At 41.7% G+C, this 14275-nt stretch overlaps 1 protein-coding gene across 6 annotated transcripts in view; it reads right to left on the reverse strand.

Annotated features, from left to right (window-relative positions):
• ACACA (acetyl-CoA carboxylase alpha) overlaps positions 1-14275 on the reverse strand; it is a 2143878-nt gene that overhangs the window by 1001853 nt on the left and 1127750 nt on the right. For all 6 annotated transcript variants that reach the window (XM_044054575.1, XM_044054578.1, XM_044054576.1 and 3 more), the window contains one exon: positions 2006-2209. In XM_044054575.1, coding sequence (XP_043910510.1) covers positions 2006-2209 — 204 coding nt within the window. The remainder of the gene's footprint in view (positions 1-2005; positions 2210-14275) is intronic.

Raw genomic sequence — 14275 nt, forward strand, 5'->3', positions numbered from 1 at the left:
GGTATTATATTAATCTTGTTCTCATTTTCCTTATAATGATTGTGATGAAGCTGTACTAAAGGTTAAACAAAAAATGAATTGAGCTGTGTGTGCCACTTTGGCTTATTATAATTATTGTTTTATGAATGAAATTATCAAATTGTGTCCTCCTCTATAAACAAATAAAAAAAAATAAAACTGTCACTAAGACTAGTCATTTATCAGACGTAAATTAGTATCCTTTTCTTTGTGACCCTTAAAGTTCTATGCCAAGGATATAAAATATCACTTGCAGCATTATACTTAATGCATCTGTTTTCCTACAAAATGCTCATAATTACCTTTCCCACCAATCTTATTACACCCCACTGACAGCTTTTTCACAATATCACCTTCTGAGGTACAAATGACTAAGAATGATTTCTCCACCATCTCATTTACTGGTAATTGCAATCAGTAACAGCAAACTTACCCTCTAATTCCCTGTAGCACATTTCAGCCTGTCTGTCACTAACTCACCTGAGACTTGTTGCAAAATTTACCTGTTGTCAACTAAAAGTTTCTTTCCTTACAAATAAAGGCAGTTTAAAATAACACTGGCAATTCATCATTTTGTGACATTTTGGTTGGTCTGCTGTGGTTAGTTGTTAGTAAACTTTATTTTCACAGTTATAAGTAAAATGTCTATCATTTTCTCTAAGTAACTGTACAGTGGCTGGATTCTCTTTACATCCCATACATCCATATTTATCAGTTGCATCTGACTCCTAAAACAACCCAATGAATATTCACCACCATCCACTGATTTTACAAGGTAAGCAGAGAAGGGAAATAGTTCTCCAGGTTTTTCTTCTGTATCACAGACACATCTCACACCCACACACACACATACATACATACTTAGGGATAATTTAGATTTGCTAATCTGCCTACCACTTGCCTTTGAGAGATGAAAACTGAAGTACCCAAAGAAAACCCAAGCAAACACAGGGAGAGACATGCAGACTCCACAAAGAAGGCACTCCAGACCAGAATTAAACTGGAGAACATCTTGTCATAAGGTGACAATGCTACTCAATGTGCCATTATTCCTGTATCTGTTTCCATTAGTTAAAATAAAAAAAAATGCCAGTCGATAGGCATTTCCTTAATGATACATGCATACATGTATATATGGATGGAGGAATGAATCTAAGTATGCATTTATTTTATTTAATTCAAAACTGATTTAACTGCATAAAATCATTATGTGCCCCTTTCACAGTCAACCTTGGAGCACCCTCTGGTTAAGAGACTTCCTCAGAGTAATGCAACTAAACTGTGAAAGACTCAAATCCAGGACTACAAAGTGAGGCTCACTAGCAGCTTAGAACCCTAATCTTCTGTGCTACACTGCTAGACAGTTAGTGCCAAATACAATTCATGGGATCTCTGCAACCTTTCTTCCCAATAATGCAGTCTTATCCAGAGATCACAGAGCCCTTTCCTCCAGATAATGCATTCTTTCTTTGTGATCACAGTGTATGTTATCAAGGAACTGTGTTTCAGATGAATGTGTTTTAGCTACTTTAAAAGCATCCAAATAGTGTCCTTTGATAATTCATATAGCTGTACTTTTTTTGCCTGTTAACTAGCTGTACTTCACTTCTGCTACATAAGGAATGTTCTAACGGGTCTTATAAAAACGTATCTACAATCATATTTAGATATGTTACCAATCCATGTAACCCCATACAAATTGCAGCATTACTGGGCACACTGCGGGTTCTGCAAAGAGCACTTTTGGCTGACATCAAAGACTGAAATAACACTAATTTCATGAACTTTAATTGTACTTTGACTTAGGGAAGGGGTCCATTCCCGTGATGGTATTAGAAACCAAAACTATTTGGAGAAATTAAAAAAATAATGAAAGATTTTATCCAGGACATCAATTGATCAATAAGTCAGTCAACTCAAACAATAAAATAACTCTTAGAAGTCATGTTTCATAACACCAGAATGAAATCCATAACTCTTGTCATACCTGATTTGTTCTAGCATCTGTTACTTCTTTGTAAAGGCTGATGTCCAGGTAATAGCCAGATTCATTAGTCAGAAACAGCCGTATAGGAATTGCTTTGCCAGTTGGTGTTAGCCGTATGTTTATCTTTAACTCTGCCTGAAGAACACGTAGTTTCCACAGTCGACTACCATAGCGCATCACCATGCTTCTCACAGACTCCTCTATCTGAAAAGAGATAGCACACAGTCATGTAAGGATGTCTTATGCTGTTCTAAATATATAGCTACATCATTATATTAGCAATCTTAAATTTAAATAGCTTGGAAGTCACCACGCAATGTAGATCCATGGGTGAGAAGCTACTTCAAATTAATTTTACATATTTCTTTGACAAAATGGCAAAGGAACCTCCACTGTGTTTACAGAAAATATTTTGCTTACACACAAGTTCACAGGTATATACTAGGCTAACAACCACTATGGCCCTTAAAAGCCTAGCCATGCAACATAAATGTGACCCACAAATTTGACTTATATTTGACCTATAGGAGGTGATTTACTACCTGCCTCTGTCCATCAGAGACAGAGCAGCCAGATCTGGGGTGAATATCCAATTACCCATCCACTGGTCCAAGTTGCACTTAAATAGGGATACAGAGGAACTGTGTGTCATATGAATGTGGAGCCTGTCCCAGAGAATGGAAATTTTTAATCAAACACATCTGTCTCTCCAACATGTCCTATTTATATAGCAAGCATAATTTAGGTCTTTTAATCTAGTAGTTTGGATGCTGCTTATTTTGTGGATGTGCAAAAGAGTCCTCAAAACAGGGTCCAAGGATGCCTTGTATACCAGGCAAAGATCACCTCTTAGACGTCTCTACAATAAGGAGTAAAGAGACAGGGATTTCAGGCAATCAGCTTAGGACATTGTGTTTATTCCCTGTATTCTTTTTGTAAGGAAGCTTTGTGGATGCTCCAGTTACTGCATGTGTCTGGTCAGGTACATACCAAAGAGGCCACTATACTCTATGATGGGCCTGATGAGGGCTAAGTACAGTGGAATGATGACTTCTTTGGACCTAGACACAATATCTTTGCTTATAAGTTGAACAATATAGAAGTATTTTCTTATGACCTTGTACACATGTTGGTCAAAGGCTAGGTTACTGTCTATACGAGTTCCCAGATCCCTGACTAGTGACTCAACTTTTAAGGGTGTTTTATTGATGACACAGTTACCTGGGGTGGCAGAATTCACAAAAGGTGCTATAATGCATCTCTTGGTATTGAGTTTTAACTATGGCTTTGGAATCAAGTGTTTGTATTAGACCTTTCTGAAGGGTGCTCTCATCTTGGGGGGATTCAATGACTACTCCCAGTTTGCAATCATCTGCAAACTTGGATAACCAGAGGCCTTTAACATTGGTTTTGACATCCAAGAAGTAGATGTCAAAGAGGAATGGGCTTAGCAGAGCCCTAGGAATCTCCACTGGTGACTGACCTCTTTCTGGAGGTGGCTTCACCAAGTCTAACTTCCCAGGTCCTATCAGTGAGCCAGACAGCTATCCAATGTGTTATAAAGGGGTTTACACCTAGTTTTGTAAGTTTGTTGACAATGCCTGAGACTGGAGCATTGTATCAAATGCCTTAGACAGAATTAGGTATGCAGTATGCAAAGTTTTCCTCTCACCAATTGCCATACTGACCTTTTCAAAGAAGTCCACCAGATTCAGTAAGCATGACCTTCCTTAGTCAAAGCTAAACTGGGATGGATGCAGTGTCTGAACGTCTCCTATGTCCTTTTGATAATTTCCATGATAATTCTTTCTATGGCTTTGCAAATAAGTCTAGCCAGACTAATGGCTCTGTCATTTCCAGGATCTGTTGACGGCCTTCCCTTATGAAGGGGGAATGATCATAGCAATCATCCACTCACATGGCATAATGGCATAAAGCTGAAGGAGTCTTGATAAGTCATACTTTAGACTATTCAGCAAGCATTCTGGGATGTTATCATGGTCCACTGAGGCCGTGTTCTTGGCTATAGTGAATGCAGCCAGTACATGCTCCTAATTATAGTTGGAGGGGTTATGTTTGAGGGTATTACTGAGGAAACGGTATGGGGTGGGTGGGGGGTAATGTTAGAAGTGAATTCATCTGCTAACAGGTTCACTATATCAATAGGCTCAGTGAATGTGGCACCATTAACCACCAGTCCAGCACATTGCTGTGTGCTGCTCGTGGGGTTTCTGACATCGCTGTAGAAGGCTTTATGGTTATCTTTCACCTGGAAGGATTTCTTAACCTCAGAATTGGCTTTGCTTGACCTAATTACCCAGCTTACTTGCCTATTCACTTTGATGAGAGAGTTTTTATCTTCATGGGAATTACCTGTCGCTTGTTCGTCTCTAATACACACAACAAGAAGGCTGGGGTTTTGTTCTGATGCTTTAATACATACAAACACATCAGGATGGATAGCAGCATCATTAAATATGAACAAACTAGTTAATAGACAGAGCTTACATACATTCATGCTTACATCTTAACAGCTAACTACAAAATGGCAGTCAGGCTTGCACATGCTCACACCTGTGCAAGCCCTTCGATAACTTCTTAAAGGTATATACACACATATTGATCTACATCCTCCCTCTTAAAAAGATTGCCCCTTATGCGAAACAAAATTAGAGCTAGACATGCATTACTATGCATGTTGGAAACAAAACACAATGTTCCTATCCAAGTTGTTTCATATCTTCTGCAAGGTTTAGAGATTTGACGATATCTCATAACATAACAGTTGGGGCCAAATTTAGCAACAGGGACAGTCTGCAGTGCACAACTTGCATCAGGGACATCTGGATTCATCACAGGAATGGGAATGTCCTCTGGAACTTCCTCTGGAAATGGAACACCGGACAGCTCACTCTGACATAAAAAGTCTCTCTCACAGGCTATGTGCTGTGATATAGGTTCAGACACCAGTCTCAAATGTTTCAATTCCACCTAAAAGTTGCTCCTTCTGATTCTATAATATCCAGTCTCGGCTCTGGAATAATATTCTTCATGACACGAATCCGATCATAGCTTTAGACATTTCCATCCTTTCCACTTCTCCCTCTCGCAATGGATTGAGTGGTTTGCTGGTTTTAAAGTAGTATGACATCTGGGACAGGTGCTTCTTCAACAGATTGGCTTTCAATGATCTTTTGTTCTTGACACATGGAACCAACAACTGACTACTGATTGGTAATGTGGTTCTGGTTTGTCTCAACAGAAGTCTCTCAGCAGGTGAACCTAGATGTTTATCACAAGAAACATTTCTGAGATTCAAGAGATTCAGGAAAACATCACTATTGTCTCCTTTTGACTTCTCAAGTAACTGCTTTGCACTTTGCACTGTGCGTTATGCCAAACCACTTGAATGTGGGTACTCTGGACTACTTGTGACAAGAGTAAAGTCCCATTCTTCAACAAATCTTTTGAACTGTTGGCTTGTAAACTGCGTGCCACTGTCTGAAATAACTTTGTGTGGACTTCCATGAACAGCAAAATGATACTTCATCTTAGTAATGACTGTACTGGACGCTAGGTTAGGAAGCAAGTGAATCTCAAACCAATTAGAGTAAGAGTCTACTAACACCATTCCACTCGAAGATACCAGTGGCTACTGTTGACCATATGGATAAGATGAAGTGGTTCCTTCTGTTGATGTGGCTTTGTACTATTACACAGTGAACAAGATGAAAATGCTCTTTCAATGTCTTGTGACATAGAAGGCCACAATACTAGTCCTCTCGCCATTCTTTTTGATAGATTCGTTTCCTGGGTGACCATAATGCAAGATAGTAATGTACTCTGGTTGCAAGGGCTTTGGAAAGTACAGTTGAGTACACTTACCATAAATGTAGATGTTCGAGTGTATTCACTGCTGCAGTCATTGCATTTGGGTTATCTGCCTGCAGGTAGCCCTCAGCCAGCCTGAATACCAGATTCTTGGGATTTCTGCGTCGCATACTGTCGCTTCTTCCATGACGTCAGGTCATCAAGGGTATAAAACATTCAGCCGACGCCATTACATCAGTTTTTCTTGCCCCAGATGTCAGGTGCCCACAAAATAGGAAGCAATTATATGGTGTGGAACACCCCCAGCAAAAAGCAAATACACATAGTATAAGATATGCCAAACCAAAAAGGATAGGTGAAAGCAAAGACAATCAGGGGGCTGGAGGGAGGGTAACCAGGACTGCAACAGTAAATACACTTGAACATCTACATTTATGGTAAGTGTACACAACTGTACTATATTCTTCATGTTTCACTGTTGCAGTCATCACATTTGGGTTGATTCCCAAAGGTAAGGAAGGGTGGAGGTTGATTAAGAAGCATTAGGCCTGGCAATCAGGCCCTGTAAGACTGCTGTGGCAAATCCAGCTCTGGATTTAGAAAAGATAGGCAAGTGGTAATGCTTGGTGAAAGTGTGTACAGAGCTCCAGGTTGCAGCTTCCAGGATGTCCCTGGTAGGGACTCCTCTGAGAAATGCAGTAGAGGTAGATGTAGCCCTAGTGGAATGTGCTCTTATCCCCTGTGGGGTAGGTTTTCCATGGTGCTTGTAGCAGAAACGGATCCAGTGTGCTATCCATTTAAATATGGTTTGCTTTGAATCTAAGCTGTCTGTGCATGCTACTGAATGCAGCATCCTTTCCCCTTTATTTTGAGGATTAGGGAAAAAAGGAGGCAAATGAATGGACTGGTTTAAAGCCACACTAGACATCACCTTGGGCATAAAAGATAGGTTAGTCCTGAGGGAAACCCTGTCCGCATGGAAGATAATGAAGGGTTCCACTGCCATAAGGACCTGCAGTTCAAACACTCTTCTTGCTGAACTGATGGCTAGAAGTAAAGCTGTTTTCCATGAGAGGAATTTCAACTTTGCTGTGGCAGCCGGTTCAAAGGGGGGAAGTGTAAGTTTTTCCAATACAAAGTTAAGGCTCCAGGCTGGAGTGGGAGCTCTCCTGAGGGGGTCTTAAATTTTTGGCCGCTCTAAGGAATGGTTTTACCAGAGGATGTGAGAAGAGGGGTGGCTCAGTATTATAATGAGCTGAGATGGCAGAGGCATGAATCTTAATTGAAGGGAAGGATAGGCCCTTGTGGAGCATTCCTGTTAAGTAATCTAGTATATGAGGTAAGCTGGGCACAGTTGTGCCCATCCTTTGAGACTGGCTCCAGGAACAGTATCTTTTCCACTTTTCTGAATAGGATTTTCTAGTACTAGGCCTTCTTGCCTCAAGAATGACATCCACCTGCTTACTGAGGGTTGCTAGAGGTGAGTTCTGGGGATTAGCCAGGCTGCAAGGTTCAGGGTCTGAAGCTGAGGGTGCAGAATTTGGCCCTCCTGCTGAGACAGCCGGGGAAGGGGTCTGAGGCAGGTCTCATGGTTGTAGCACTGTCAGGCTGCTCAAAAGAGGATACCAGTGCTGGCGTGGCCAGTCTGATGCAATCAGGATTGTCCTTGGCTTGTCCTGTTTGATCTTTAGTAGAACCTTCGAGAGGAGAGGCAGAGGGGGAAAGGCATACACTGAGAGGCTTTCCCCATGAAAAGGACAGGGCATCCACCTTCCAAGCTTGGCTGTGGAGAGTTCTGGTGCAGTATTTGTTCAACTGATAGTTCTGAGGGAAAGCAAACAGGTCCACCTCTGGTGTCACCCATCTGTTCCCCAAAAGCTTGAATATTTTGGGTTCCAGTTTCCATTCGTGTGGGTCCATGAGATTTCTGCTTAAGTCGTCTGCCAGTGAATTTAGTTTGCCTGGCAGGAATTGAGCTTGTAGGTGCACTTGGTTGCTCAAGGCTGTGTTCCACAAAGCCATGGCTAGTCTGCAGAGTGGGTAGGAATGTGTTCCCCTCTGCATATTTATGTACCACATAACTGTGGTGTTGTCTGTCTTTACCAATAGTTGTCCTAGAAGAATAAGGCCTTTGAAGGCTGTTAGTGCATTCTGTACAGCTAACATTTCTTTTTGATTGACATGCAGGTGCATCTGCTTTGGGTTCCATTTGCCCTGAATGCACTGCCCTGCCATGTGATTCCCCCATGCATAGTCTGATGCGTCTGTTGTTAGGGTTTGGGCGGCAGGGGGTAGAGTGAAAGAGAGTCCCTTGTTGTGGTTGCAGGCCTCTGCCCACTAAAGGAACTCTGCCTTTAGACAAGGAATGATAGGAATTATTGTTTTCAGGTCCTGAGAATGTTGACACCATAGACTTTTTAGATACCATTGAAGTTTCCTCATATGCAGTCTTGCATTTGGAATTAACCGAATGCAAGAGGCCATGAACCCCAGAGCTTGCAGTATTTTCCTTGCAGACAGCTGGGTTTTTGTAGCCAGTAGGTTGAAGTAAGTTGTGAAATAAATTTGTTTCTCTGGAGTGAGGAATGCCATCTGGGAAGTTGTGTTCAAGCTTGCTCCCAGGAATACAATCTGTTGGCAGAGTACTAGGTGTGATTTCTTTTCGTTGATGGTGTACCCCAGTGAAGTTAGAAGTCTCTTTACAAATGCTAGGTGCTGTAGTAGCAAGTCCTGACTTTCCACCTGAATCAGGCAATCGTCCAAGTATGGGTAAATCTGAATACTTCTCTGCCTGCAAAAAGCAATGGCTGGAGCTAGGCACTTTGTGAATTCCTTGGGTGCAGTAGATAAGCCAAAGAGAAGTGCAGAGAACTGATAGTGCATAGAGTCTGCCCTGAAGCAAAGGTATTTCCTGCAAGATTCCCTTATGGGGATGTGCAGGTAAGCTTCTTTTAAGTCTAGGGTTGCCAGCCAGGCATCCTTGGCTAGCATAGGAAGCAGCTGTTGGAGAGTTAGCATTTTGAATTCTGGAACCACCATAAAGGTGTTGAGAATAGATAAATCCAGGATAGGACGCCAGGAGGTTTATTTTCTAGGAACCAGGAACAGTCTTGAATAAAATCCTTGGCCCCTTTGTTCTGCTGGGACAGGTTGAATAGCCTTGATGCTGAGGAGAGAAAGTACTTACTTTTGGGCCTCCACCCACTGGTTTGGGGGAAGTTCTGGCCATCCACTTAGGGTTAGGAGTGATTGGAAATGGAATCTGTATCCTAGGGAAACGATGTTTAAAACCCATTTGTCTTGGATAATGTATTCCCAGTTTTTTGCATGCAGGGCAAGTTTTCCTCCTAAAGGTGCAAGTACTTGAGCAAGGCTTGGGGGAGTCAAGGATAAGTCATTGTGCAAGTTTACCATGGGGGGTGGCTTACTACTCCCTGTTTTGGACGTGGTGGCACCCTACTGCTTAGATCTGTGCATAACCTGAGACTGAAGTCTTGGGGGTCTGCTGCCCCTGGGTTTGGAGTGAGAAGGCCAGGAAGGGACTGGAAAGGACCAGTTCTTTGAAGGCCAATGCCTACTGAATCTAGGTGGTTGAACTTGTAAGAAATTTTTAACAGTTAGCATAGATTTAGTTTTCTCCTCCATCTTTTTTGAGAACTTCTGCTTTATTGCCAAATAAGTGCTCTTGGTTTAAGGGTGCATTCAGTAACTTTGCTTTGATATGATCTGGCAAATTTTGTTCCTTAAGCCAAGCATGCCTTCTAAGAACAGACCCAGTGTCAGCAGCCCTACAAGATGCTTCTAAAGCATCACAACCACATTGCAAAGTATGCTCACCAACTTGGTCAGCAGAATGCATTAACTCTTGTAAATCTTTGTGTTCTGCACAGTCAGGAATCAACATCATTTTCTGTTTAATTAACCCCATAATATGCTGCTAATACTTTAACATATGAAACTGGCAATTTAAAGCCCTAATGGCCAGAGTAGCAGAGGTGTAGATCTTCTTACCCCATCTGTCTAAAGCCCTAGAATCTCTGTCAGAAGGGGTAGGATTCTTGGCAGTAGTAGCCTTAATGCCTTTTGGTCCTTGGGAAATAGTCTCTGGATCTGCAATAGGGTTCTTGAAAAGGAATTTGTGAGAGTCAGGTACTCTATAGTACCGGTCAGGTTTCCTGGGAGCTGGAGGCAAAGTATCCGAGGTAAGGCTGGATTCCAAGAAAGCATCATCTACAATCTCCAGAACAGGAGGGATACCTAGAGGCCTGTGCTAAGGCAGGTTTAAAAATTCCCTGAGTCTCTTTTTGGACTGAGACTAGTCCGGGCTTTCATAGCGAAAATGCTTCCTAAGGGTATGCAGGGTTTTACCAAAAGAAAAATCTTCTGGAGGGGAAGCAGAGGGAATGGAATCCGCTCTGCATCAGAATCTTCAGAGGTAGATAAGGGTATGCCCTGGTAGTCAGACGGAACAGAGATATCAGATTCCTGATCAGAAGAATCAGAAGGAAAATCAGTTCTAGGTCTCTTTGATGGGGAAGGCTGGCTTCCCCTAATTAAGGTAATAAGGTCTTCAGCCATTCTAATCGTTTGTTTTTGAGGCCTGTGGGCCTGAGAATGTACTTTGGTCATTGGTTTCCTAGGCGTAGTGCGAACTTTAGGCCTGAGAAATTCAGTATTTTTGGCTTGAAACGAAGTCGTCAGTTTAATATGAAAATTGGTAGGCCTGAATACACCCTCAGAAGCCGGTGGCTGCACAGCGGCTCCGGACCCATCCAAGGTAGAAACATCCGCACGTTCCATAGTCGAAGAAGCATCTTGCGGCATACCGGACTCCAAATGGGTCTCAGTAGAGGCCTGTGAATCTGTAGAAGCGGGTATCAGGGGCTGCAAAAGCACCTCACTGAGTACCAGCGGACTGGTGACTAGCTTTGTAGCATTGTCGGCAGTTTTGGACCTATGCGGTCTGTCTCTGTCTTTATCCTTACTTTTTTTGGGAGATCGTTAGTCGGATGGCTTACCGACACCATTTTGGAGTACGGAGATCGAGAGCAAAAGTATTTAGCTACAAAAATTGCCTGACGACGGATAGTTCGGGCGTTGAACAAGGCAAAAAACTGACAGCGAGGGATGTCGTAGTCTGGGCCTTAACAGGTGATGCAATAAGAATGAAAATCTCTATGAGGTATTTGCTTTCCACAGGCAGAACAATTATGAATTTTTTTCTGACATCGGTTAGAGCAAGAAAAAAGGATCCCCAATGGGGTACTTATCTTTTAGAAGACTTCAGGTCAGAAACTCAAAAATGAAAATTTCAGGAGTTGGCCGACCGGCACTTGCGAACTGCTTCTGCTTCGGGCACCGCACCACAAGAAAGACTGGTGTAATGGCATTGGCTGCATGTTTTATACCCCTGAAGACCTGATGTCATGGAAGAAGCGACAGCATCCGATGCAGAAATCCCAAGACTCTGGTATTCAGGCAGGCTGTGGGCTACCTGCAGGCAGATAACCCAAATGTGATGACTGCAACAGCGAAACAAGAACAACATCAATTACTTTCGGACCTTTCATTATAATACCTTTGGCAGACAAAATCTCATCTCTGTATGGAAAATAAGGTTGCACTTCTTGAGGTAAACTAGATTGTTTTGATGGCCATCCTTGGTTGATAAAGTGGTTGAGCCTTTGTAAAACTGGATCTGTGGCTGTGTGATTTCTCAGATCATCAAAATGTGTGGAAAAAAAATTTCTCACTTCCCTGACTTCAAAATCAAGATTCTTATTCTGTTCTGTGGTGTTTCTGGGTGATCTGGATAATGGATCAGCAGGATAAAGATGTTTGCCTTTCTTGTAGACAAAATTGAAATTGTACTTGTGCAATCTCAGCATAATACGTTGCAATCTGGCTGGAGCTGAATGCATTGGTTTTCTCAAGATAGTGACTAATGGTTGATGGTCTATTTCGATCTGGATAGGTCTACCATAAACATAATCACGGAACATGTAAACACAATTGCCAAAATCTCTTTCTCAATCTGGGCGTACTGCATTTCAGTTCTGGTAAGAGTTCTCTATGCATATACAACAGGTTGATCCTCTTGTAGAATGACTGCACCAAGTCCAAATTTCGAAGCATCACAAGAAAGTGTATCTGGTGTGAACATCATAGTATCTGAGAGTTGGTGGACTTGTAATTCTGTGTTTCAAGACACCAAATGCTCTTTGGTATTGCTCTAATCAGGACCAGGATACATCTTTGCATGTCAGCTCTCTGAGTGGTGCTGATAGTTGGCTGAAGTCTGGAATTAACTTGCCTTGGTAGTTGACTATGCCAAGAAAACGTTGCAGGTCTTGAACATTGTCTGGAGCTGGCATCTCAAAAATGGCTGTTTGCTTTGAAGGGTCTGGTTATAGGCCTGTACTAGTAAATAAATGACCAGCATAAGTAACTTCTTGTAGCCTGAATTTGCATTTCTGTGGATTGGGCTTCAGATGCACTTGACATGCCCTTTCTAGAACTTTTCTGAGGTTTCTGTCATGTTATGCTTCATCACAACCTCCTACTAGTATGTTGTCTACTATGATAGCACAAGGATACCCAGAAAAAATTTGCTCCATTGCATGTTGAAAGACTTCACTTGCAGGATTTAATCCAAATGGCATTCTCAAAAAGCTGTACCTGCCAAATGGAGTACTAAAAGATGATTTCTTGTCAAGCTGAATTTGCCAAAATGAACTCTCTGCATCTAAGACAGAAAAAATAGCGGCATTTAGCATCAAGGCTGTGACTTCTTGGACTGTGCACATTGGATGATGAGGTCTTTTAAATGCTTTGTTCATATCTTCTGGATCATATATTCTTATGAGCTACCACCATGCAAGATTTATATTTATTTATTTATTGCATTTATTTACTGGGAAGGCCCACTGGGCCTAGGTGACCCTATTTTCAGTGGAGGCCCGGGGGGAGAAAAGCTCGACATACAGTTAACAAGTTGATAGAAATACAAATACATACAGAGCTAACAGGTAATTATTTTATTTATTTATTTATTTATTTACTTACATTTGTTTACCGGGAAATTCCAACTGGACGCAGGTCCTTTTTCAGCAGATGCCCAGGGAGAAAAGCTCCACATCATGTACATGATAAATAGAGATACAAAGATGCAGCAATAGTAACCATAACTAATTAATACTAACATCCTAACAAATAGTAATACAGTAACAATCGTGGACATACAATTAACAAGTCAGATTTGAATACAAATATGTAACAGAGCTAACAGGTATTATGCACTAACTAGCTTGGATATAGTATAAGCTGAAAGGTTCATACTACACACACACACACACACACACACACACACACACGCACACACACACACACACACACACACACACACACACACACACACACACACACACACACACACACACACACACACACACACACACACACACAATAACCATTTACATTATGTAACACATTTAGCATTGTTAAAGGTCTATACGCAAAGAGTTAGTCAGATAAGATTTCAGAGATTGCTGAGGGTTTATTCAAGATGAGATGACAGTTTTAAGATGTTAATTGTTAGAGATTAGAGGCAGGAAAAGAGGAAGCTTGTCAAGGTAGGGCGATAGCTACAATGGTTGGTAATGGTGAGAAGTAGAAGGAAGGCAGTGTAAGATGTGTTGGGGTAAAGTAAACAAGTAAGGCAAGTAGGGTAGGATTATAGAGAGGGTTAGGTGCTGCACCAGTAAGCCAGAAAGAAGTGGGTTAGAGAAGGAGGAGCAGTGTTTTGGAAGAGTTATTCTGGCATGAGCATAGCTAGCCAGAGGTGAGTTGTTGTCTAAGAGACTTCTTAAAGAGAGCAGGGTTACAGATGGAAGTGATTGAAGTTGGGAGGGTGTTCCAAAGTTTAGAGACAGTAAAAGAATAGAGCATTTGACCCGCTGGGAGATTGTTTTTTTTTTTACTTTGAGCAGAGTTTTGTTTTCTGATCAGAGAGGTCTGTTAGGGTGATACAAAGACAGTAAGGAGGAAAGAGAAGGGCATGCTGATGGTTTAGATATAAATTGGTGTTTTGACTGGACAAATCACACCTTGTAGCACCATTTTATCTAACTCAGCTTTGACTCTGTCCTGCATGGCTATTGGAACTTTACGTGCTGCCTGATAACTGGACTGACTCTGGGTCTAACTTCATGGAGTACACAACTGGACGTTTGCCTAGTTTGTCTTGGAAAAGATCAGCATAGGTAGAAAAAATCTGCTGGGCAAAATTAGAGTAGTGGTCTTTTAAGCTAACATGGTGGACTTCCTTATTAAATGAAAGCAGTCCCTTTTTCAAACTGTCTCTGAGCCCTAGTAATGACCGAACGTGCCTTTTGACCATAATAATTTGTAGCTTCTTCCAGCAGAGTAACATGAAAGCAC

Source organism: Protopterus annectens, chromosome 13.part0, assembly GCF_019279795.1.
Source record: "Protopterus annectens isolate FY-2018-M chromosome 13.part0, PAN1.0, whole genome shotgun sequence".
Classification (NCBI taxonomy): domain Eukaryota; kingdom Metazoa; phylum Chordata; order Ceratodontiformes; family Protopteridae; genus Protopterus; species Protopterus annectens.